We start from the raw sequence: 25,972 nt of genomic DNA on the forward strand, positions 1-25,972 counted from the left end.
ATAAACCATAAAGGCTTTGCCATGGTAATCTCCTCCTTACACCTTATTGCTTTAATAATAAAAGCTTTTTTATGGCAACAGAATAAAATTTTACTATCCAGACAGTTTAGATAAAATGAGAAGATGTGTTTTTGGAAGGATAAAGGGCACATCTGAAACATGTGAGGTCAGCATAGGTTTTATGTGAGCGCAGTTTATGTAAAACATGTTCAATGTGTCTTAAGTCTGGTGCCCTCCAGAGGACTTTATCCAACCGTTTAAAGAACTTTTAGTGGTCAGTGAAAGGCTGAAGAGTTCTGTATTTCTGTCAAGTACAGAGGATTACAGTTCCAAAGCAAAAATGTTCAAAACCAGATGATTAGTGGGGGAAAGCACAAATTTCAATAATTTATTAACACCCTAATTTGCATACAGAATCATCAACTACCTGTTTTGATTCTGAGCCAAACCCTGTGTGGTTTGGTGATTATCATTGCACTTTTATTCATAAGCTTATGTCTCAAGTGATTAGATTCCATCAGTGACAAAATTATATAAATTTTTGCTTAAACATGATTTATATGCAAGCACTACAGTATACCAATTAAAAAGTTTCATTATTGCTATCCCACGGGAAAAAAATGAATATGTTGTCTTCCTTCCCATTTATCACTATTGAGCAGTTTCTCTTTTTTTTATGTTTCAAGTTTTTATTTAAATTCTATTTAGTTAACATATACTGTAATACGACTTTCAGGAGTAGAATTTAGTGATTCATCGCTTACATACAATACCCAGTGCTCAGCACAACAAATGCCCTTCTTAATGCCCATCCCCCCACCCACCTTTCCTCCAGTAACTCTCGGTTTGTTCTCTATAGTTAAAAGTCTCTTATGGTTTGCTTCCCTCTTTTTTTCTTTCCCCCGTGTTCATCTGTTTTGTTTCTTAAATTCCACATATGAGTGAAAGCATATGGTATTTAGCTTTCTCTTATTTTGCTTAGCATAATCCTCTGTCTCCCTCCACATCACTGCAAATGGTAAGATTCTTTTAATGGCTGAGTAATATGCCAGTGTGTGTGTGTGTGTGTGTGTGTGTGTGTGCGCACGCATGCACCACATCCTCTTAATCCATTCATCAGTCGATGGACATCTGGGCTATTTCCATAATTTGGTTATTATTTCTATTGAGTAGTTTCTTGTCAAGGAACCCACAGTTGTCTAAGACCATAAAGTAGAAGTTTTTTAAACCCAGAGCTTCCCTGAAAAAGTGATAATTTTAGTGGAGACCTGAAGGAAGACTCACAGTTAATGAGGTGAAGAAAGGCAGGGTTGGGGAGGAGGGTTGTCTTCCAAAAGAGGGAAGGGCATGTGCCAAGGCCCTGTGGTGAGAAGAGAATAGAGCTCATACGTTTTGGGATTTCATGAAGCTTAAACAAGGTCATTCCAGTAAAGTGTTAGTGCTCTACTTGTTGTGCCTGCCACACAGTAAGCACTAAGGATGTGTCAGTTATGATCAGCTCTCCTTTTAAGGCAACTCAGGGCTGACATCTTGTCTGCACAGGTATACCTAAAAAGCAAGCATGTGCCCTTTCTGTTCCTCAGTAGGAATGTGGTCTGTGACACTGCCTTTGATTTCTCTGTGACTCTTCAACTCTCTGATGTCATTTCTCTCAAGACCCTCCCTCCTGCCCTCCATATCTGGTACTCCAGATTACCTGCATATCTGGTACTACCCTGTGTCCTTACCTGCCTGCAGTGTTTCTCATCAAGTGCACCTAGTGTATGTATCTGTCCTAGGACCTCTAAGAAGATCCAGTAGGACTCATGCAGGGCACTGATGAAAGTGCTCATGAAGCTGGATGTGACCTCAGGTCCTGAGGGCATTTGGAATTTTTTAGACACAGTCTTTCATACCCTTCCTTCGATCTGGTTCTCAGCTTGATGTAATGCTGGCTCCTCACTGTCTGACAGCCTGCTAGGGAACAGACTGGCCTTTACTATGAAATCCTCTTCACCCTCTGTATCTACTTCCCTTCCGCAATCCTGCTGCCTTGGAAGTGAAAGCCAAAGAAACCCTCAGGTGTATCTTACTGAGATTCTTGAGGGAGGTTTGGAGGGAGCTGCTTCAGTCTGGCACCTAATCCTGGTTTGCATTCAGTTCATGGGTTCTGAGCAGGGTCCTGACTCAGCAGAGATTCCTGGCTTGCCTTTCTGCACATGAGGTTTGAAAGCAGTCATACGTAGCAATGCTTGAATTACTAAGACGCTTGAGGACAATCTTTTGTTGAAATACCCAGAGGAATGGAAGCATGGTTTGATGCCAACCTCACAGCTTTATCACACCCTCAAGTGGGCATTAAGCAGATTAGCAATTTATTGTGAAAACCTTCATTCCTCCTGTTGGGCCCCAGAAGGCCCAAACTAACCACTGTATGAATATCCACCTTTGTTATGCGTTAGACCTGGGGATATGTGTTATACCCAAAATGTCCATCTCGTAAACCCTCTGGGCACATAATTATGTTAACAAATTTAATCAACAAGAATTTACCATGATCTTGTAGCTAGTAAAGAAATTAGCAAAGGCCCGTTCCTCCACCATTCTCTCCTCCCAACACGCACACACAGGCTGCAGGGTTCCCGGGTCTCAGCCTTGTTCCGGGACTGAATGCGTGGGAGGACCGTGGGACCCTGCCCGGGCACTCCCCGTGCTGTGCTCCTCCCCCACCTATGGGAAGGCTAAGGACACCCACTCTTGTATTGGGTGCATGTATGTCCTTTAGTTATGTGTACCTTGTGTGCCCTCAAATCCCACAGACTCTAATTAGGACATTGGTTTCGGGTGGAGGAATTTCTTCTTGCCGTCATTTTCTTCCCTGACCGTCTGCTTTTTGCTTTTCCCCAGTAAATTTGGCAGGTCCTCTCCCCTTCGTCTCAGCTTTCCCCAAAAGACTGTAGGCTCCACAGGGATGGCAGGGGGCTTCATCCACAGCAGCATTCCCTGCCTCAACACCCTCGCTGGCACATGGCAGGCACTCAGCAAATACTTGTGCAGTGTGTGTGGTTTCTAGTGCTCTTTGTGGCACATTCCTGCACTGCCGTCCCAAACCTGTGCAATCCTGCTGCACTCCATTGCTTAAGAGAATGGAGCACAAGCTACCTGCAGGGCTCACATGACCTGTAGCCCATCCTTCAGCTGGAGTGTCCCTGCTCCTAAGTTCCTAAGAAGTGGTCCTGGACTCCTATTCATGTCCAGTGGAAGTCAAAAGCCCTCTGTAAGATTTGTGCCAGTTCCGGGGTTGAGGGTGGGCTCCACATTCTCACCCTCAGTCTGCCTTCCCATCTGTTCAGCCTCAAATTGACCCAAACGTGGAACCCAGCCACCTCCTCAGCTGACCATGTGTGTGTTCACTTGCGCACATTCAGACTGGCTGCACCAAGCACAGTGAAGATCGGGCGGTCCCCAGCGAGGCTCATATCACAGTCCTCACAGTGCACACCTTAGACTTCTGGCTCCCGGCAGTTCTTTTGCCCATCCCACTACTGGTGATTTCTCCCAGGGCCTTCACTCTGTACAATTCCCAGCCTTCTTGATGACTCTTCTACCTCTCTCTTCTGCCTCTCTTTCTGTAGGGGATAGAAATTCAAAACATTTTCTTAGGCAGAGTAGCTTAATCGTATTGTAAATGGGGCTCCTGAGTCCAGATTTCTAGGTTCTCCTCTTATCTCCCTAATAGCTCATCCATTAGCCTTCTTTTCCCTAAACTAATACAGAACAGCCCTCTCTGAGAGGGTTGTTAAAAACAAAAACAACAAATTGCTTGGCCTGTATTGGCTACATGTGAACTTGACAGAGATGCTAAATATACCTTATAATCACAGGAGCATAAGCCTGTTGGCCTAACTCAGCATTTCATATGATTAATAAACATATGCTGGTTTATGAATAGATGGCCTTTGGAAAGAAATTCAAGAAGCTAGTGATGGTAATGGTGGAGACCTCCAAGGAAGGGAACTGAATAAGCTGGGACAGAGACAGGATAAAGACTTCCTTCTTTTGTATTCCCTGTATTTAAAGCACATTGACATCATACCTATTTAATGTCAATAAATAAGGTACAAGTATCCTGATGTGCTGGCTACACCAAAGTGATCATGTCCAGTGACCTTAAGCCATATGCTTCATGGGGATAGTTGATATCCATACTTGATGGATTAGGCTTAGAGCCCAGCTCTGGAGAATGTGCCATTCACTCTACACGTCAGTTCTTTCCATGAGGATTTCCTGGTTGGAAAGAGCTGAGCTTCTCGGCATACTGTCCTTGCTCTCCAGGTGTTCAGGTTACATCATCTGGATGAAGAGCCCCAGAACTCCTATAGATATATCCCTTCTTACCTTGACAGAGATTACAAAATATTACTCTTAAGAGGAAATAAATTTTCAAATCACTTTAAATTTTAAAAGTACACCCGATGGGGAAAAAAGTACATCTGTTGAAACAGATAATAATTATGGAGATAACTGCAGTGTATTAAAGCATGTTAATTATGAGTTCATAATCAAACTATACAAACAAGCAAAAAAAAAACCTCATTGGTTACTTTGGGGGGATGCTAAGGAACCAACTATCATTTTGAAAACTGATACACCAGCATTTACCCTGCCTTACCTACTTAAACGGCATGATAACCCAAATAGCTGATAAGAGAAAGTTTCTCTTTGTGAAAGTCTTCTAGTAAATAAATGAAGGAATGATAGAATTTGAATATCCCCTTTTTAAAACCCTATTGATCTAGGCAACGATCATCAATGGCTAATATAAAAATAGAGATGTCCTTTGTATTTCCTATCAACTTGTGAGATGGAGGAATCCAAATACATTCAGGTTTGGTTTTTTTTTTCAAGAGGAGTATTTATAACTGTGTTGTGTCATTATGTGTCTGCCGGTAGAAGCAGATAACATAAGGTATTCTTTCAGAAGAAAAAACAAATCTGAGTCTAATCAAATTTCTGTATCTCATCACAAATTCATAGGAAAATTAAAAGAATGGGTTAAATACCCATGGAGATGTAGTCAGCAAAATTCAGACTGTGGATAGTGTAGCAGGACAAACAACCTGGTGTATTCAACAAATGAGTTGCAAAGAAGAAAAAAAAGAGATGGGAGGGAATTTATAGATTAAAACAGATTTAATAGACAATCAGCCAATTGCAATGCTTGGAACTTGTTTAGATCCTGGTCAAACTGATAAAAAATCTGTATAGGACAATTAGGGAGATTTGAACACTGAGTATATCTGATAACATTAAATTATTGTTAATATTTTTGGATATTATGGTAATACTATGGTTATAGTCCCAAAAAATCCTTATCTTTTTGAGATATGTATTGAAATATTTATGATGGAAATGAAAATTTAAGAACATCTCACATCTATGCTTATATATACATAAGGATATATCCTTATGGAAGGATATACTGTTGACTCTTGAACAATGCGGTGGGGGGGGGGGTTGGGGTGCTCCCCCCATGCATAATCAAAAGACTGCATGTAACTTTTGACTCCCTGAAAATTTAACTTACAGCCAACCATTGACCAGAGGCCTTACCAATAACATAAAGGGTCAATTAACACATTTTGTATGTTGTATGTATCGTATACTGCGTTCTTACAATAAAGTAAGCTAGAGAAGAGAAAATGTTATTAAGAAAATCATAAGGAAAACACATTTATGGTAATGTACTGTATTCCCCCCCTCAAAAAATCCACATATAAGTGCACCTACATAGTTCAAACCCATGTTGTTCAAGAATCAACTGTATAAAGGAAGTCTCACATGTGTTGCTGTTGTGAGGGGAACTGGGAGTCAGGATGGAAGAGAAACAAACTTCTAGACAGATAATTATTTACTTTATGCAGGTAATACTTTTTTCAAAGAACTAACCAAAAAATAATACAGTGGGGTGGGAGGGTAAGTAATTTGAAGTTGAAATGCTTCTTTGGGGGAATGATAAGGCATAGACTCTTTGAACACGTGGATGGGTGGACCCAGATGATATTTCCCAAAGTAGGTCCCAAGACCATCTGAATCAGAGATGGGCTCACCTCCCTGCCTCCCAGCCAGAATCTGGAGGAGCCATGCACAGAGACATTTGAGAACTACTGCCCTTGATAACCTGAATGGCAGCTTTTCAAATACTCATTACATTGTTGTGGAACTTTGGAATTCATAGGGCAAAAATACTCCCAAATTTAAATTCAAAGCAGCACAATTCTGAAAGTCTGAAAAGGCTTTTTTTTTTTTTTAGATTTGCTGACAATGATTTAATCAGCAGATGTCACTATGAAATACTTGAGAGCATCCCTTCCGTGTTGCCTCATTTTTGGAAAAGGCAGAGTGTGCTGCTGGCATTGTAACATAGAAATATTTATGATAATTTTGTCTTTTGTTTAATGAAAATAATTTTTCTTCTGCTTCCAGCGCTTATTAAAAGTTTATCTTTGATTAAGCATTCTTTGCTTTTGTTTTTGTTTCCCTCCCCCTTCCCCCCCAGCATCATTGACAAAGAAGTTTCATTAATGGCAGAAATGGATAAAGTTAAAGAAGAAGCCAGTAAGTAGACACATGGTTGTTTGGTCAGGAGCCTCCCAGTCAGAAGCAATCCATAGGTCGACTGACACTGATATGGATTCTGAGTGGGGTCCTAAAACTCACACTGATTAATGAGCTCTGTAACCTTAGGCAAGTCACTTAGCCCCTGGAAACCTCAGGAACCTCATGTGGAACAAAGTCAGAGGAGTAGCACCACTGAGCACACAGCAGAATAAGGCACTTGGCAAATAATAGCTGTTAGCTATTTAAAATTTTGTGCGTATAAAGGACTACTGATAGTTTTAATCAGGTTTAACATGACATTGAATTTAAAATTAAATTTTAAAACATAAGTTTTTAAGCTTTCACAACTCACACATCTTTTTTTTTTTTTTTTAGTGTTTATTTTTGAGAGAGAGACAGACAGAGGGCAAGTGGGGGAGGGGCAGAGAGAGAGACGGAGACACAGAATCCAAAGCGGGGTCCAGGCTCTGAGCTGTCACAGGGTTCTGACTCTGGGCTGGAACCCACCAACCATGAGATCATCACCTGAGCCAGTCAGACGCTCAACCAACTGGGCCACCCAGACACCCCAGCAATTCACACATGTTGCTATGTTACTTATACAGTCCTTTTCACTTGTCCTTTCTTAGGTTCAACTAACACAAGTTTAACAAATTAAATTCCCCTAAAAAAATTTAGTCCATTTGAAGTTTACTTAAATTCCCTCAAACATTTTGAAGTACATTTATAAATTTAATCCATCTGATTTTTTTCAAGCATTTCAGATGCCTGACAAGGCAAACTCATAAACCTAAGAGCAACATATTCCAAGCTTTTAAGCAGCTCTTATAAGATTAATAATTCAAACTTAGAATTATACTAAATGAAGTTTTCTTAAAACCCTCCCGCTTCTGTTTACAAACTTAGTCAAATCGGCTGACACCTGCCAGATTAACACCTCAAAAGAAAATCAATTATGTGTTTTAAATCAAAATCACAAATGGGGATGGTTTAATGTAATAATGTAACTGTTTAAACAATAAACAGATGATCTTGATCATTGCAAAACTCCTAAATATAACACAAAATATCAGTATACCTTCGGTTTGATTTGTTTTATCTTTATACTTGTTTCTAATTCTGAATTTTCCACTGTTGTAAGGTAACTCAACAGCTAGTAGGACAGGACTATCTCAAATAGGCTGAGGTTCATGGGCTGGAAATTTTAACTGAGACAAGATGGCTCAGTCAGATTCAACACCAAGCCGCAAGTGGAGTTGCCGAGCCCTTTTTTATTATCGAATTCAGCCTGAAGTTGTTAATGGGAATGCTAAAACCGTATTTTTCAGCTGGGATTTAGTTTTATAGTTATCTCCTGGGCATTTAAAGTTTTTCATCCTTACCCAAATTTTATCTTGTTAATTGAATGAATGGCAGTCTGTACCCCAACCTGGTTTCAGCTAAATTCCTTCCCCTTTGACTGCAATGCCTTTCTTTTTATCAGAATGAAGGATCAGAACAGATTCTTCATTCTTTTTGTATTTTTCTTGCCTGGCCCTTGGTCATAATTCAGTAGTCACTTTTTATGGAAAATAGCTATCAGTGTGTTTGTTACACGGTCTTTTAAAAATAATCTTAAGCAACATGTTAGAATCTAAAATGCAGCAAGTTTTATTAAATAAAACTAAATGTGATCCAGGGTTCAGCTGTGGAATATTTAGGTAGTTATGCAATCCCTTTGATTGTGAAATTATTTTACTCTTATGAAATCTGTTGATTTCTTCGGTAAAAGTTGATTACCACATGATTTGGGATTTTCCCTGTTTCTCAGGTATAGCTTATTTTTTCTTTTAAGTTTCATGTGCTATTGGTAAAAATATTCACAGCCAGCACAGACACAAATGTTTCTCTAGTACCAAAATGCATAGTTACTAGCACCTCACTTTCTAACAGGTTAACGAAAGACCACAGATTTCACATGTTCATTCTATCTCCTTGAGACAATAATATTAGGTGCCAAGACCTGTGGGATTTAGAGTATCTCAGGAGAGCATCCTTGTTTTTCAAATTCATTCAATCAATAAACATGTACTATGTGCTTTGTATGTGTTATGTACTGTCAGAAACTGTGTTAAGCAGCAAACAGTAAACTTTGGGACCTGCACATAAAGAGCTTTCAGCCTAGCTGAAATGGCAAGACAGTTGGCAGGGTTTGCCTAACTTCAGTAATTGATGCCATAGCTCTGGTTTTAGAACTGCCCAAACATGGGGAAGCCATTTTGCATGCATTGGAGGCAAGCAGAACTGAGTTCAAATCCAGGTTCCACCTGTTTATTGGCTGTGTGACCTTGTACCATTTTGTTAACTTCTCAGAGTCCAAGGTTACTTATCAGAAAAGGGGGAATAAGAATAGTATCTATCTCAAATAGTTATTGTAAAGATAAAATGAGAAATATATGCTAGGCACTTAGGACAGTGCCTGACACAGTATGTGTACAAAAAGGGAAAAGCACTTACTGGTAAAGAAGTTTGTCCAGCCTTCTCATGTGACAGCCAGAAAATGGAAGCCAAAGGGGTTATGCAGCATCTCTCAGGTGACATGCCTGTGTCAACTATATGTCTTCTCCACAGGCACAAGGAACCACTGAATTTCCCTCCACTAAGAACTGAACTGTCTTTACAACCACCATCTTGAGCTTGCTCATCTATGATCTCAAGTACTTTCCATACTTTCTATTTGCTGCACATGTTATAAACCTTCTTTCCTCAATTATGACATAAGCCCCTCTATCTGTCATGGCATCTAACACAGTGCTGAAAAGACTGTAGGTACTTCATAATATTTGTTAAATGAATTACTGTAATTAGTTAGTGTAGGCTGTCGGATCCAATATTAGTAATTGCAAAAAGAGGACGTATATTCTAGATGACTATATCTCACTTTATTAATCACATTTGAGGTTAGCATCTTTTAGTGTATGATACTGAACATGTCACATCAGTGATGTCATTTAGCTCCACAACAGCCTTACAAGGTATATATGATCATGACATTTACAGATGAAGAAACAAAGCATGTTGCAGTGCTGTGGTCTCAGACTTTGAGTGAAATTTTTTTGAAATTTGTTTGAGGGTAATTTTGTTGAAGGCCAAAATAGGTGTGTTCTTGGGATATCAAATTAATTGCCGATCTAGGAAGAAAACATTACTTTATATTAACAGAAACACAGATATATTATGAGGTAAAAATGCAGGATTCCCAATAATAAAAAGGGTTTCAAAGAATCTTTGTGCTTGAAAGCTTTGTGCCTATTTCAAGTCCACCCTCTGCTAAGGAATATTATTTGAGAAGCCCTAAAATTTTCCATGGTTCAAGCAACAAGAGCAAGCTTCCAATGTGTTGCAAAAACTTGAAGGGATTTATAAATCCTATTGAGAAAATGGATTTCAGCATACCAGATACTGTTTATAAAAGCACCGAAATAATATTAATGAAGTCAGTGAAATAATATTAATGAATGCAGTGAAAATTAAAGCTTTATGAAACTGTCTCCCTCTACAGATTTCCAAAAGGATGGTGCTTGCAAAATATAACTTATTATTCTATTTTAAATTTGGGGATCAATGAATCTTAGGATCTGATCTGGCTTTGTTTTTGCTTTTTGTTTCTGTGGTTGATGTTTTTGAGGTGAAAATGTTGGTGTCCCCACAGAATTCTGGCTTTAGATCTCAAGTTTTAAGCCTTTTTCATAATGAAATGCTTTGAAATGTTAATGAGACTATATGTAAAACTCATCCCAACACTTGCTGATGCAAAATATTCATTTCCATGCACATTTGCATGAGGGTAAACTCAGAGTTTATTGGTGATCTTGCACCTGCATTCCTATTTTAGGGCCCATTTATATCTATTTCTACAAAATCTTTTGTGTGAAGGCCCAAGTTTTTCTCAAAAAGTACAATTATCCCTAATTGTCACCGGTCCCACAAATGATCCATTAAGAAAAGTCAGATCTGTTTAATTGTGTAGTCATGGTCTGCTGACCCCTTCACTATCTGCTCATCAAGTCTAGGCCTTCAGAATTTTTTATCTTTGCAAGAGCAAAATACTTTGTTTCATCTTCCCGCTAGAGAATCGTCTTTTCACACTCCAGACTTTCGTCCCATTCCTGTGGTGAATTATAATGGCAGACAAATAAATAATCAGCCAAAGGTATAAGTGCTGAATATAAGTGGCCCTTCTAGAAAAGGGACTTCTCTCCTTCTTTGCATATTCCTTTTGAATAATGGATTGATTCATTCATTCAGTCCTCCATTCAGCAAACATACATAGTGGGCACCCACTTTGTACCAGGTCCGAGTCGGCATGGACACAACCATAAAGTGCAGCCTCTGCCATGATTGGAGACGCCTACAGGGGCCAGGCTGGTAACCTTAATGAGCAGGGCAGAGGGTGACCATGGCATGCTGGGCACCATGCTCCATCTATAATGGGCAACAACAACTCAGGGGTAGCCAATGGTTGCCACATGGCAATGCTGGCCAACTTTGGCCAGAAATGCCAATATTTTAAGGGAAGCCAGAAATCCAGGTTCCAAATGGAATCTCCTAATTTTCAAATGTGGACAATTAATTTGTAAAAGTAATGTGTGGACCAAATAAAACACAGGTACACTATGGCCCGAAGTGTTAGTAGGCCACCTTTTTGTGACCTCTAGTCTGACTGGGTAACTGGGACATCATTCAGTAATACATCATCTGTGTTCAGATGGAAATTCTTTTCACAGCCATCGTAGGGACACATTTTACACTAGCTCCTCTGTATTTTGAAAGACTACAGGCACAGATCAGCCTCTGCTCAGCTACATGGTATTGTAAATGGGAAGCAGGGGGAGTCCTGGTAAAAAATCAAAGCATGATTAGAGTAGTTTGGCAAACAATTAGGCTTTATGAGTTACAGATTACTTATTTTATTGACTTCTCAACATTGGTATCAGCATAGAAAGACAATGTTTCTCTGTGGAATAGTTTATAGTTTGCAGGAAATCTTAACTCTTGATTGCTTCTGAACTTTTTTGGGAGTTTTTAAAGTGACTTTTTGACATTTATAAATTAAGAACTCTTACAATCAGAAATCGTATTGTTTGGCTACGCAGGTGTGCTACAAATCTGGTCTAATAAAGCAGTTGGCCTTTTTTCAACCAAGAAGTAATGTGAATCCAACATGGATATCATCTTAGTTGAATGGACTTCTTTTTTCTTGTAACTCAAAATGCTTGTCCAAAAGAAATGAAGGCAGTTCATATGTGACTTAAATTCAAGAACTACAAGTTATCTATTGGAAGATGAAATTTCATATTTAAATCTCACCCTATGTGTTTGTATGCATTGCTTTTGAGCTCTGTGATCTTTTGAGAAACACATACATGCACACACACACAAACACACGTTCACCTGTGGACTACTACGTTTACTTGAACCTTTAGGTCATCTGACAGATGTGTGAAATATGGCACCAGAAAACTCCCTGGTGTCTTCTCCACATGTGCAGACGCTAAAGAGTATACACAAATCCAGTTCAAGCAGGCTTTGACTTAACCTTGAAATTTTTCCATGGGGGACACTTAAAACAAAGACAAGACACTCTCTGGTCTGGAACTTCTCTCTGACTGCAAAAATGAAAACAGATCTGCAGAGTATCAAAAGCAGACACATTTTTTAGCTCACATAAAGCCAGTAAAGTAAAACTTCTATGTCGTATTCCAATAATAAACCTAGTTGCTCTAAAGGAGTAAGTGTTAAAGGTCTGATAATGTTAGAATTTAATAGTGGACACAAAGAATGGTTTTTGTTTAGTGGACTCCTTTTCTTTGCAATACCATTCAGATAGTATTTTACTAAGTGTCTTTTTCTTGGTGATAGTTGTTCTGAGTTCTGAGCAGTTGTTCTGCACAAATTTGAAAGTCCAAATTAAGTAAGTGAGATCAGACGCCAGTGAAGAAAACAAAGAAGACTGTGGGTGTACAGTGAATCAGAAGGGACCGTGTTTGATTTGGGGATTGGCAGATAAGGACGTACGGAAATGGGTGATTAGTCATGAGCACCAGGAGCAAACCCACCTCGGTGACCAACTCAGAAAACATAGTCATGGTCCAACAGAGTGATCAGTGTGTTGAGAGAGAACTGATACCAAGAAATTAGGTCATTTAATATGTTTAGGTCTCTGGCCCTAACGTAGTATTCTTTCTTATTTGGCAGTGGAAATCCTGACTGCTCGTCAGAAGAAAGCAGAGGAACTAAAGAGACTGACAGATCTAGCCAGTCAGATGGCAGAGATGCAGCTGGCTGAACTCAGGGCAGAAATTAAGGTCAGTTCTAAAATATCCCAGCCTGAACTCTGAGCCAGAGATCTGATCCCCATTATGTTTGTTTTGCATGCATAGAGTGCTGCTCTCTGAGGACCTAACATCATATACCCAGCTCTCTTTCACAGTGTTGAACTAGACCATTCAGAAGGGCGAAGAACCAACTTAATCACTGTATTTAAGTATGCTATGGTTTGAAGGGATATATTATTACAGAGAAGTACGAGCTATTTTCTTAGGCGGTGGAGACTGACCCAAATAAAATCTATTCAACCATGAATTATAGCTGGAATGGGGGGTATTATTTTCACCATATGTAATTTAGGTGTATGTATATAAACACACGTGTGAGTACGCAGTGAGTATGAACTGAGTGTAACAGTAAGGATTCTAAATCACACACAATATACAGAGACTTCTTTTCTGTATCCTTTTCTAGCTCACTTGCCCTCTTATTGAGAATACCACCACAAATATGTATTTATTGGATTTCTACAGTTGCAAGCAATAGAAGCTGACCCTGGCTAACCTCAAGAACAAGTGGAATTTGAAAGAATATGAGTGCAGCTCACCAAAGTGTGATCTGAAGACTCCAGGCTACACTTAGGCAGAAACCCAGGCAGCCACCTGGGTAATACAGGCAGCAGTAATTACCAGACACTCTTCAGGGCACCATTAGAGTGCGTGACCTTCAGATGTCATCACCCTTTGTGCCACCCCACCCGATTCGCATCCCAAAGAAAGAGATTCTGATTGGCCTCCACTTGGATCACATACACCATTTGGCCAAGGGATGCCTTGATTGACAGACCTGCCAACACTGCGGATCTCTGAAACTGCACTGGGGTACAGTAACCAGAAAAAAATGGTTACCAGAAAGGCGAAAACAAGTATCTATAACAAACCAGGACATTACAATTTATACATCTTCCCTTCTCCTCTTCTCTTTCCCCAGTATACTAAACATACACACATGTATACATGCACTTGGCTTCTAACCACCTTCTAGAGTCTAGAGTACCTTGAGGACTCAGCCGCTACTAGGTTTTACATAGGATTGTCTGCTTATCCAGGCAAAACCTGGTCGGGCATGGTGGAAAGTGGCAAGTGACTTTTGACTCCCTTCTGCCCTGGTGAAGCATGAAAGGGAGCCCTGTGAGGATAAGGACTTCCTCCGAGGGTCCTGTGAAGTCCTAGTGGCCTTTCCTTCCTCATCTGCTCTTCTGGTCGTTGTTGCTTGCAACCAGTCAATTGCAACTTCCTCCTAACTAGTCTCTCTCCCTCTGCTGTCTCCCTCCAGCCTGGTCATCCACCCTAAGACCAGAGTTACACCCCAGAGCAGATCTGGTCTCCCCCAGTTTGGTCCACCCTTCCCATCAGAATAAAATCCACAACTGGACTCCAGTATATATATTCCAACTTCGAGCTCTCATCCCTTGTTAGAACATCAGGTGAAGAATATGAAGTTGCCAGTTTCCTAGTCTATTGAAATTTACTTATTTTCCAAGTTTCATTTCTGCCTACCAAAATCCCATTCATCATGAAATGGTTAATGGCACAGGCTTTGGAGTCAAACAGTCCAGCTCCTGTGACCTTGGGTAAACTACTTTTCTCTTAGATTCCTAGAACCTTGATTCCCCTTATATAAAATAGAGATAATAATAGTACTGACTTTGTAATAATGTGATCAGATGAAAATGAGATTATCTGTTAAGAATTTGGCCCATGTCTGGTAAGTGATCGATAATTTTTTTTGGTGTTCCAGCACAAATGCTCCCCCTTACATAACTCTTTCTCTGTTCCCCTCTGTAGGAAATAATTCTTCCTCTTTTATATTCTTAAAGCACCTTCCACATTCTACCTTATATTATGTTTAGTGGTATCTGTTTCCCTTGCCATGTGGTAAACTCCCTGGCAAATTCAGGAGGGACTGAATCATAGTTATTTCTATATTTCTCACTCTGACATCTACACACAGATCTAAATTTTAAATGAATTGAAAAATAATCTCTTTCCCACTTCCTGTTAAAGGAATTCTACCATTGAAGACATTGAAATCTTGAAATTCTACCATTCAAGATAATGTTTTCTAGTTACTAAAGGCTTTTTGCGCTTCCTGGTTCCTGGCTCCCTATCACAACAGGGAAGGATGACGTGTTTTCTCTCCAGGGATAATACCTGAGCAAGCCATTGGCCAAATTAGGAAGACTGACAGAATGCAGCCCCAAAATTTATAACAGGACAAAACATGCCAGAAGGAGTGCAAGGGGTGCTAAAGGTTAAATACATGAGTCCAGACACACATTTTGCCTGATCACGGTTTTCTCCAAGTCTAGGCAGGGGAAAGACAGGATCCTCACCTATTCCCAGAACAAGAAGGTTATCATGCTCCAGACCGGTCAAACCAAGCCTGATTTAATGGAGCCACACGGTGACAGAACCGGCATGACTGCCTTCCTGGTTAACACCATCAGTGGTAGCCGAAGAGCAGAGTGAATGAATCTGCAGTGTGCCTCAGTCATTTCTCTAACTGTGGGGCTCCTGTTTTACTTCTCTTTCCTCCAGCACTTTGTCAGCGAGCGTAAATATGATGAAGAGCTCGGGAAAGCTGCCCGATTCTCCTGTGACATTGAACAGCTGAAGGCCCAAATCATGCTCTGCGGAGAAAGTGAGTTTTGCATACTTGCTAAATAATTCTGTGTGAGTAAGCTTGGTGCTATTTGGAGTTGATATTGGAAATGTCAGGTGTGCGGTCCCCCAGTGGGGTTAAAGCAAGGTCTAAAGAGATTTAATGATCTAAGGTCATGACACAAGTCACTAGAAATGTCAAGATTTGAACGTAGAGTCTTCAAATGCCACTGCCCATCAGTAAATCCCCAGGATTTATTAAGCAGTACAGAACAGGTCAACTAGTCTATATCTTTTGCAAACTTTTCTTAAGCACTGCCAGATAAACTGCCTCTCTGATTTCAAATAGTCTAGTTCCACAGAGACCTGTTACACTGAGAGCCAGTCTCCCTAACAAGTCTGGGAACAATCGGCTCTTGTCGTAAAGGGCCCAGCTGTCGTATGTGCTCTGCTCAGCAGTGCTGGGAGCCTGTCCCCTGGTCGGCTCTCTGTGCTGAGTGAAGTCTGAAGATAATGAAAGACTTCGCTTCAGCCATTAGCTTTAGTCTTGTTCGCTATTAAGCCTTAATTAGAGCAGTTAATGTGCAACAAAATTGGCTGATCTTTTTTTTTCTCCTACTCCAGCCCACCCACCAGGGGAGGTGGGAATGAACAGTGAAATGGCTTTAAGGACAGGCACAAGGGGGAAAGAAGGACTAGTGAGGGACATGGAATACCCACAACCTGAGAGTCAGCTGAAAATTTGCGATTTGGCTGCATTTTTTTTTCAGAGTCAAAAGTGCTTTTTTTCTTGATCTAAAATTAGAGAACTATGTTAAAGAGAACTTGACATTACTTCTATGTAGCTTTTGCACTTTTTATGGGCATGTTTAATTTGTGTAAGTTATATATTACATCTATAATTATACTACATGTTACAATTTATACTATACTACATAATATATAGTAATATGAGATGCTTTTACCATTTTATAACATATGGCTGAGACTTTTCCATGTCAATATATTTAACTCATAATTTATATAAATATAATTGATGTGAACAGTCCCCTGATTGTGGACATTTAGGTTGCTCCCAAATTTTCACCATTAAAGTAACACTGCTGTAACCATCCTTGTTCACATATCTTTGGCAGTTATCTGATTTTCTGACTGCATTTCTTTTTTTTTTTTTTAAGATTTTATTTTTAAGTAATCTCTACACCCAACATGGGGCTCAAACTCACAACCCCAAGATCAAGAGTCATATGCTGTACCAACTGAGCCAGCCAAGTGCCCCCTTATTGCATTTCCTTTAAATTATTTTCCTTTTTTTAATACATGTTCTCTCCCATATATAAAAATCTACCCATTTATCATTCTCTACCCCCAGCTTTTGCCCCATCTCTAAAAACACAGACAGTCTGCTCCACAGTTGGCAATTTAACTGCCCAAGCTACTTTCCATTTCAGCCTGATGATGAGCAAGACCCTGATGCCAAGTGACTGAAGAGGGGTGGGCAGCTCAGCTTGCCTGCTTTCCTCCAGAGCACATCCAGTGCCATCTAGTGGGAGGAGCCATCCCTTACCAAATTCCAAGGGTCCACATGAAAGTCAGCCTCCCCTGTTGCAGACAATAGTCTTCAAAAGGCTCTTTCCAGATCAGCTTTGTTGACAGCATATTGGAAACCCACAGCTAATGAACCAGATATAGTTGTCTCTGAGCTGTAGGAAAGAATGACCCCCGTGAAACTGATCTAGTGAGCACAAGAGCCACTGAAACCCCCTGGTCATGTTCGGACAGCCCCCAACGTGCTGTCACACCTTACCTATAAATAAGGGGACTATTTATCCCTTATTTGGGGGATAAATGATGCATCCCTGTCCTTTCCATTTCTAATGTTCTGTGATCCCTACTAGTCACTGCTAATCCTCTGGAAGAACCCTAGGATTAAATCTGATCCAACAAGGGTAGCAGAGAAAATTACTTTTAAAAATTGGTGACAATTTTAAGATTCAAAGGTCTTACTGTCCAGCATGGCAGTCAAATTCTGGTGAACTGTGAGAGGGAGGTCATAACTTTATCCTTGAGTGATTCCCTCCAGCACTGATTCAGCATAATCACATAGAAATCATCCCATCAAAAACCACCTCTTTCAAAACCAGCGGGAATGGTGATAATAAACATTGAGCAGACCTGCCTGAGCCTGCTGGGAATCTGTCTGATTAGTCTGCATTGACTTTAGCATTGGAATTGGTGCAGATTTGCAGTGGAGCTGTAGCAAATGAGGTTGAGAAAAGGCCAGATAATGTGGCTCTCATGGAATATGCAAGATGCTTTAGGGCATGTTTGGGGCTGGTAGGTCTGGCCCTGTTGTCGCAAAATATGCATGAGCCAGGCTGACAAAATTCCTGACACCCAACAGAACATCATGGCTCTGATGAGCCAGGTGTCCACGTGCCTCCTGGTTTTTCTGCGTCTCTGCAGCACCCACTGGTCTAGGGGTCTGACATGGAGGGCAAAGAATGGGTTTGGTAATGGGGCAGTCAAGAGGCAAAATACACTTGTGGACAGGCATGAGAGGATACTTCCAAGATTTCATTGTCTCTCTTCCTTTTGTGGTGCTTAACCTAAAGAATAATATTAACGTTGCTCAGATATGTCTTATTTCCTACAAATGTTTCCCAACTTGGATAATTATGCTGTAATGACAGTTCAATGATTCTCACTGAAGAGCTTCACTGGCCTCACAAACACAAAAGTGCCCTTTCAAATAACAGCTTTAAAAAAAAAAAGAATGTTTTTATGAAGCTTCTGCCACTTTCTCCCATCTTTTAACCGGTTACTAAGGCAGGAGTGTTTGTGGCATAGCCCATAACACCACGCGCTTTCTTGTTGCAGTTACACACCCAAAGAACAACTATTCCTCAAGAACTCCCTGCAGCTCCCTGCTGCCGCTGCTGAACGCCCATGCAGCAACCTCTGGAAAACAGAGCAACTTTACCCGAAAATCATCCAATCACAACAAGGCCTCAGAGGGTAAAGCAGCAAACCCAAAAATGGTGAGCAGTCTTCCCAGTGCTGCCGACAGCTCTCACCAGGCCGTGCCAACTAATAAGCAGGTAAGCCGCTCTGGGGAGGCAGACCCTGGTGCAAGGTGCCGGGCAGAAACCACCTTCCTGACCTCGGAGGCCTCCATCAGCCACTGGCCTCGCAGAACTCCCCTGGTCCATCCAGCCACATTTCACAGGCACTTTCCCAGGTGGAGGAAGTGTCCTTCGTACACTGTGGCATTAGGAGAGTCCACCTGAATGAGCCAGCTCTTCCTGTGCCTTTGGGGCCACCACCCCCAAGCCCTGGTCACTGGCCCGTGTGCAGAGGGGACTCACACAGACGTGGGAACAAGACTACCTGGCCACTGACGCTACTGGAGGGAGGGAATCTGACATTTGGTTTTGAAGATTCTTTAATTCCCATTGATGTGTAGTTTATCAGTAAGAGGCCAAAGTTAGCTCAGATTTTTCTCTCTTGGGCTTTTGGTGTAGAGAACATATTTCAAAATGACATTATTAATTCTCATCTGCCGTAACACCTAAAAATGTAAGTGTCCAAAGGTCAGTCTTCCTTCATTCCTTTGCTCCTCCACTATATGCTTGAGAAGTGATTTCCCTCTTATCATAGGAGAATGAACAGGAAATGGAATTTGATGATAACAGACGTTGGGCATGCTATAAAGACACCTTTCATGAATTCTAAGAAAGAGAGCTCAAATAAAGAGACTTTTTTAAAGCGTTCCCAAATGCTGGTTTTCTAACAAGTGCCCTGTTGGATTTTGTGGTCTAGGTCTTTTAGAATTCTCATTAATTACACTGACAGACATTTCTCTGGCCCCAGGTATCTTCACCAACTCTAAAACAGCACTTTGACAAGGAGCATTTCATATTTCACATCTTCATAGCTTTTGTTCACAGCTTTTGTTCTTTGGTCATTATTAAACCCCATACTAAAATTAAGTCTAAAATTTAGTCTGGGCTTCCCTTTCACTTCTTTAAAAACAAAAGCAGCCAGATTAAATGCTAGCCGCATAGATACTTTTTCAGCTCACTGTTATCATTTTCAGCAAAGCATTTCAGGCAAAGGCTCATTTAAATGGAAATATATACACAAGCCAGAGCCCTGTAGACCCAGGGAAGAAAGGCCCTTGTACCAGGCCCTGTGCTTTCTCCCAGCCACGGCCATCCCTATGGAGCAAGACCAAAGAGATGTCACTACTCAGAATCTGTATTCTCCCAAGTACTCAAGATCCTGGAATTCTATTCCCAAATGGCACCAAGCCTGCTCTCAGGATTTTTTTGGACCACTTCCCTGGATATATCACCTTAAGGGCAGACCATACTACCAGTATGTACACTCCTAGGTCCAAAGGATGATTATTCATGGGTGTGAGGACAAATCTTAAGTGTGCAGGCTGAAGTGTCCACATTTGTGTGTGCAAGGCCCACTCACAATGTTGGAAGGAGTCAGAGGGAGGAAGAGACAATATTCACTCATGTGGTAGATGGGCTTGACTTTGTGCTCTTGGCCTGGGCCTTGAATTATTAAAGGTGGATCTGCCATAAACCTATACCATCCCATCACAAAGCACAAATGTAGAACTTTATAAATTTGTAAGTCATAAAATTACACATTTTAATAGTAGAGATTTGATTTTCAACCAAGGCCCGTATTCATGGAACAACCTATTTATGAATCTTGTCAGGAGACAGTATGTGAAATGGGAATGGCTCCACCACTTTCTAACTGTAGACCTTGGGCAAGTCCTTCAAATTCATTATCCTCATCCATAAAATGAAGCAAATAATAGCAACTGTCTTAAAGGGTGAGTGTGATGATAAATGAGATGGTACCTTGCTTGATGCCTGGAACACTTTAAGCCCTCAATAAATGTTGGCTGTAACTGACCTCATAGAGTTCAGAAATCTTTCCCTTGTACAGACACAGACAAGCTAACCATTGCTTCCTTTCTACTCTTCCATTTATATTCTTGGTTGCTGATTTGTTGAAGGCTGCCAATTTTCCAGTATGATGTTTCAAAACTCGTTGGCTAAGAACTACATGAGGTTTAGAAGAACTAATTATCTCCATGAAAATACATGTTACTTCTATATCCTGCCAGGATCTACCAGATACACCTTACCCTTATACTTACCCAAGATAATATTTCTAAACTATGATATTTGTTTCAAGATGATAAAATAGAAAAACTGCTTTAGAGAAGAAAAATTACAAACCGAATTTTAAACAGAATTTTACATTTCTCCTCATACATTGTAATGAGAATTCATATTTCTAGTCTATTTAGAAGGTCCAAGAAATTTTCACGGTAGAGAATCATCATTATCCTGCCTCTGTGTTACATTCATTACATTATATTTTAAGCATATTTTATGGGATTTCTTTATCCTGGTTCTTGATTTGTCTGTCTTATACTCTGAAACCTCTCTTCCAACATCAGTAATTGGAGTTCCACTTGCAAGACTGTTCTTTTAAGCTCTTATCAGCTTGACCTCATTTTCATCTTGTCATTGTCTTCTAGGATGTAAAAAAAGCTTACCTGTGGCTTAGAAATTTGGTTTCCCTGATGGCATCTGCGGTTTGTTGGCACCTAATACCTATCTCTTTTCTTCTTTTGGTAGAATGGATCTTCTAGCCAAAGACGAAGATTTAATCCACAGTACCATAATAACCGGCTAAATGGGTCTGCCAAGCCCCAGGGCAGTGGTAATGAAGCTGATTTGATGATGAAGGGCAACAACCGCCATGAACACAGAAGACAGCCGCACAATGGCTTCCGTCCCAAAAACAAAGGTGGCGCCAAAAACCAAGAAGCCCCCTTGGGAACAAAGACCCCTGAGGCCCCGGCCCATTCAGAAAAGCCCCGGCGAAGGCAGCACGCTGTAGACAACTCGGAGGCCAGGCCTTTCCGGGGTAATGTCACTAGGGTTTCACAGTGCAATCTCTGCCCTACAAGAATAGAAGTTTCCACAGATGCCGCGGTCCTCTCAGTCCCAGCTGTAACGTTGGTGGCCTGAGCTAGGAGAGAAAAAAGCAGTTTTCACTCAGTTTTGGTTCCCTGCCCGAGGTGCTGACCCAATTCGCTGCCAAAAGAGAGTCAATCAGAATATACAAACCCTATATGGTTGTGTCATCCTCTCTTAATCATTTTTACTAATTCTAATAATCAGCTCTAGCTTGCTTTCATAACATTTCATGGCTTTGCTTGATCTGTTGATGCTTTTTCTCACCAAGACATTGCAGCATTTTAGCCAGGCAGTATTTACTCATTTGTTAGGAAAATCAAGATGTGGCTAAAGATCAGAGGCTCAGTAGCAACCTGTGTTGTAGCAGTGATGTCAGTCCATTGATTGTCTTTAGAGAGTTAATGTTGGAAAAAAAAAATCCTTACTGATCAGACAAACATGATCTGCTGAAGACACATGCGCTTTTGTAGAATTTAACATCTGGTGTTTTTCTGAAAAAAATATATATATACATATATTGCTTTATTTGAAACAAATTAAAATATGCTGCATTTGACACCTGGCTTGCTTTTTTTTTATTGATGCCTACTTTATTATTAAATGTAGTACTTTCAGGAAAACTTTAGAGGTTGTGGCACAGATCTCTCCACAATACTCTTTCTCTTCGGACAAGTCTTTTTTCAGAAAAAAAAATAATGCCTCACAATGGCCCCTGCCAGTACATTGCCCGCATATGAGTGGATATGCACCCCAGTCATCTTAGACACAATGTGGTAGTTTGGAAACCTTGGTTGCAAGTGACATAAACCTCAGCTCAGCCTAGCTTAAACAATAAAGACAATTTATTGGTTCAGTGACTGAAAAGTCCAGCAACAAAGTATGCCTTGGGTCCAATTTGATCAGGGCTCCAGCTCATTTCTCTTGATTACCTCCGCTCTCCTTCCTCCATAGGCTGACAGTGTGTTCAGAGTGGTGGCAAATAGCTGCCTTGCTTCTAAGATTCAAGTCCATGCCCTACACTGTCTAGAAGAAAAGAGATGCTCTGCAGATAGCATGCATGGGGAGCAAATATCCTTATCAGAAGTCCCTGCAAGGGTCTTGAAAATCATTGGCCCAGATTGCAGGTAGGCTTGTCGCTACACCAATCACCAGACTGGGGGAGAGGGCAGCAAATAAGATATACTTATTAGCATAGACTAATGGGAGTCCAGCCCCGCAGAAACACAGGGGCTGTGTGGGAAGGGCTACTGTTTCCTCAGGAAGGGAGAATGGACACTGGAGGGCCCAAGCCCCACAGAACCCCACGTCCCCTATCTTTGCAGGGCACTTCAATGAGGGCACTTTTTCCGTCCAACTTCTTTGTGTCCTACAGATTGGTTGGCTTCTTTCAAGTGCAAATGCTTATTTTGAGCTCAGCGTTAACATTTTTTCTGGCGGCCCAGGTTCAGTGGCTCCCCTCCACAGAGCGGCCCTGAGCAGCGGCCCTGAGCCACGCAACCAAGTACAGGAGGATGTTTGCCTTCTCCGCAGAGAGCTTTCTGAAGTCTCTGAATGTACCTAGAGATTTAATAGGAATTTTAAATGTTAAGTCACATTCCAGGAAGGAAGGAAGGAAGAGGTGTTCGTTCAAATAAGAAAGATAAATGTTCAGGACTCCAATCCCTGTTTACTCCATCTGAGGCCCTGAATTTATATTTTATAAGACAGAAGGACTTTGCACAAATTTTGTGTAGCAAGATTTGGCCTGCCACTGAAAAAATGTCAGTTTAATATGTGACCGCTTTAAAGATGAGTCAAATAATTCTTGCAGCAGGAAACACTACAATTTCCAGGTCAGGAGTGTACCTGCCTTTGTGAGCCTTGGCCCTGCCACTCTCAGCCTTGACTGACTGCTCTCAGGGTTAAGACAGCTCAAACACATTCCTAAGCACATTGCAAATGCTCCCAGCTCACAGAAAAGAAATAAAACAGAATGCTAAAACGTGTTTCAGACCTAATTATGGTTTTTTTCCTAGATTTTGCCTTTCTTATGAGACCCTGGGCATGTGAGCATTTACTAATTTGTATGTTTGAAATGGTAATTTCAATATTGTAGTGCCACTGTCAGGCCATTTAAATACTATATTATGTCTGCTCAGGTGGAACCATTGTGATCCTGTCTGGGTCGCATTCTGCCATTCTTTTAAAATGTTTTAAACTCCTTTAAAAAAAAAATCCACAGGCAGAAGCACTCTCCTGTCTCTGCTTAATGCACAATAGCCAGAAAAATAGATTCTTCACTCTTAAACATTTCTTTAGTAGAGGTTAAAACATTTTAATACCCATGAAGATTGAATAACTTCAAAACTCACCTACATTGTACCAAGACCCCATCTGTGAAATTCAAACCTCCCTGTTGGGTTCCCATTACATTCCAAATTTCCATTCCATTTGAGAATCTCTGCAGACTCCAGCTCTGTCCTGTTGAGCCTACCCTAAGGGTGCTGAATGCAGCAACACTTAGAAAGTTCAACAGAAGTCATACAAAATTCATCCTCAATAACAGACATTATGACAGTTTGAGGGAAGAAACTAGAAACACAACATATCCAAATTAAGGCTCAGTTCACAAGTAGTTCAATACTGCTGGCATCAGAAAAAGAGATTCTAATTAAATATTCCTAGGGAAGCAACATCAAATGAGGTTAATGGGAAAAGTTGCCAGACCAAAAGCGACCTGCAGATTTTTGCCAAAGTAAGAGATTTGGGACTTGCAATTCTGAAAGCCTAGATTTGAGCCTCAATTTCAATTTAATCATGAGAAGAGGGAATCTAGGACCTGATCAGTTCTTTTCCTAGGGCAACTGGGGTAGGGGAAGGGTCAGTGGAGTTCGGAGAACTGATTAAAGACTAGAGGTAGGGGTGCCTAAATTCAAAACCTAAATTCAATTGCCTGAGAGTTTTCCCTCTCTCCCTTTCTACCTTGTATCCTACCCTGCCTGTTTAGAGTGCCCTCTTGTGTCTAGAGATGGTAAGATTTTCACTTCTCTACAGACACGCTAACAAGAGCATCCAAGAACTCTGTAATGGCTGGCACCTTTGTTACTACACTGGCTTCAGAGGCCATACCTAAAATGCAGGCACAGGTGGGCTAGGACTCCAGAGTTACCCCAGGCACCAAAAAAGTGAAACAAAAGAGAAATAACCAGTTACCTGCTCCCACATTTCTTCAGCAAACTCATCATCACCATCTAAATCATTCATCTGGCTAATATGCTGCTCCCTGAAAGTACTGAGCCATCCTAACTGCTCTAATTTGGTGAGAAAAAATATGAAGAGTTGCTAAGTGCCAGGGATTCTCTTGTTACCTCAGAATTTGAAGCACGATTTTCATACTATTCGTTGCAAGCTATTAGAAGGAACTTTTTTTCATCCTTTTGCTTTTTCTAACAAGGCTTTATAAATCCTAAGGAAGTTTTCTGTCTATTCTTAGTTTCAAAGAACTCCCTGGTCCTTGGAGGAAATCAGTCCAAACCAGTGTTTAATCCCATTACGGCAGCCCCCTAGGCAAAGGGCACTCTGGTCTGGACCCAGTCGTGCTGTCCAAGAAGCACACAAGGTTGCTTTCATCATGCAGGTTCTTATAAATTATTTTTGGTGATTGATTTTCACAGGACCCCTTGCTTGTGAACTCTGCTTCTTCTCACAGCTTTTGGTGCTACCAGTAAGTTCAAATCTCACAGGTGACATTGCCGTACACAGTTTTTAGGGAATAAATAGATTCTAAGCAAATTTGTTTCTTTGCTTGAGAAAATATGTAGATTTCTCACACATAAAAATAATTATTTCAGAGCTGTAAGTGCAACAATGACCAAAGAATTTCTACAGAAAATGAGTGTAAAAGGTGCCTCCCATCAAAAACAGAAAATACCTATTTTTAACTTCAGGTGCTTAAGTTTGAATTAGATTTACCAGTTCCTAGTCTCTTGTGAGAACATACACTTTCTATAAATTAGTATCACTGTGTAACAACCTGGCCAATAATGTTATTACCCCTCTGCCAATGCCTAACACACAGTAGGAACTCAATAAATACAAGAGAACAGATAGGAAAGAGTGGTCAACTCCAATATGCCTAGAACATTGTGGAGTCTAAATGCAAAATAATCCAATAAGTCAATTCTAAAGAAGATGGGAAGAGAACAGAGCTACTAAAGTTTTGACCCTTGTGGCAGACTAGCTGGACTCACATCCAGGCCTCACCACTTCCCAGCTGTGTAAACTTGGGTGTGTTTCTGAACATCTCATTGCCTCAGTTTCTCCATGGGCTGATAACCATACATACCTTGAAGGTTTTTTGTAAAGACTGAACGAGTTAATCTTTGCAAACCACCTGGAATA

At 40.7% G+C, this 25,972-nt stretch overlaps 1 protein-coding gene across 5 annotated transcripts in view; it reads left to right on the top strand.

The window, feature by feature from the left end:
• The window catches only part of SPATS2L (spermatogenesis associated serine rich 2 like), a 165,009-nt gene extending 142,861 nt beyond the window's left edge, over positions 1-22,148 (top strand). For all 5 annotated transcript variants that reach the window (XM_007094735.3, XM_042995019.1, XM_042995020.1 and 2 more), the window contains 5 exons: positions 6,539-6,597; positions 12,838-12,947; positions 15,510-15,612; positions 18,453-18,673; positions 21,248-22,148. In XM_007094735.3, the coding sequence (XP_007094797.1) occupies positions 6,539-6,597; positions 12,838-12,947; positions 15,510-15,612; positions 18,453-18,673; positions 21,248-21,643 (889 nt within the window). In that variant the 3' untranslated portion in view covers positions 21,644-22,148. The remainder of the gene's footprint in view (positions 1-6,538; positions 6,598-12,837; positions 12,948-15,509; positions 15,613-18,452; positions 18,674-21,247) is intronic.
• The last annotated feature ends 3,824 nt before the right edge of the window (positions 22,149-25,972 follow it).

This window comes from Panthera tigris, chromosome C1, assembly GCF_018350195.1.
Source record: "Panthera tigris isolate Pti1 chromosome C1, P.tigris_Pti1_mat1.1, whole genome shotgun sequence".
NCBI classification, from domain to species: Eukaryota; Metazoa; Chordata; class Mammalia; order Carnivora; family Felidae; genus Panthera; species Panthera tigris.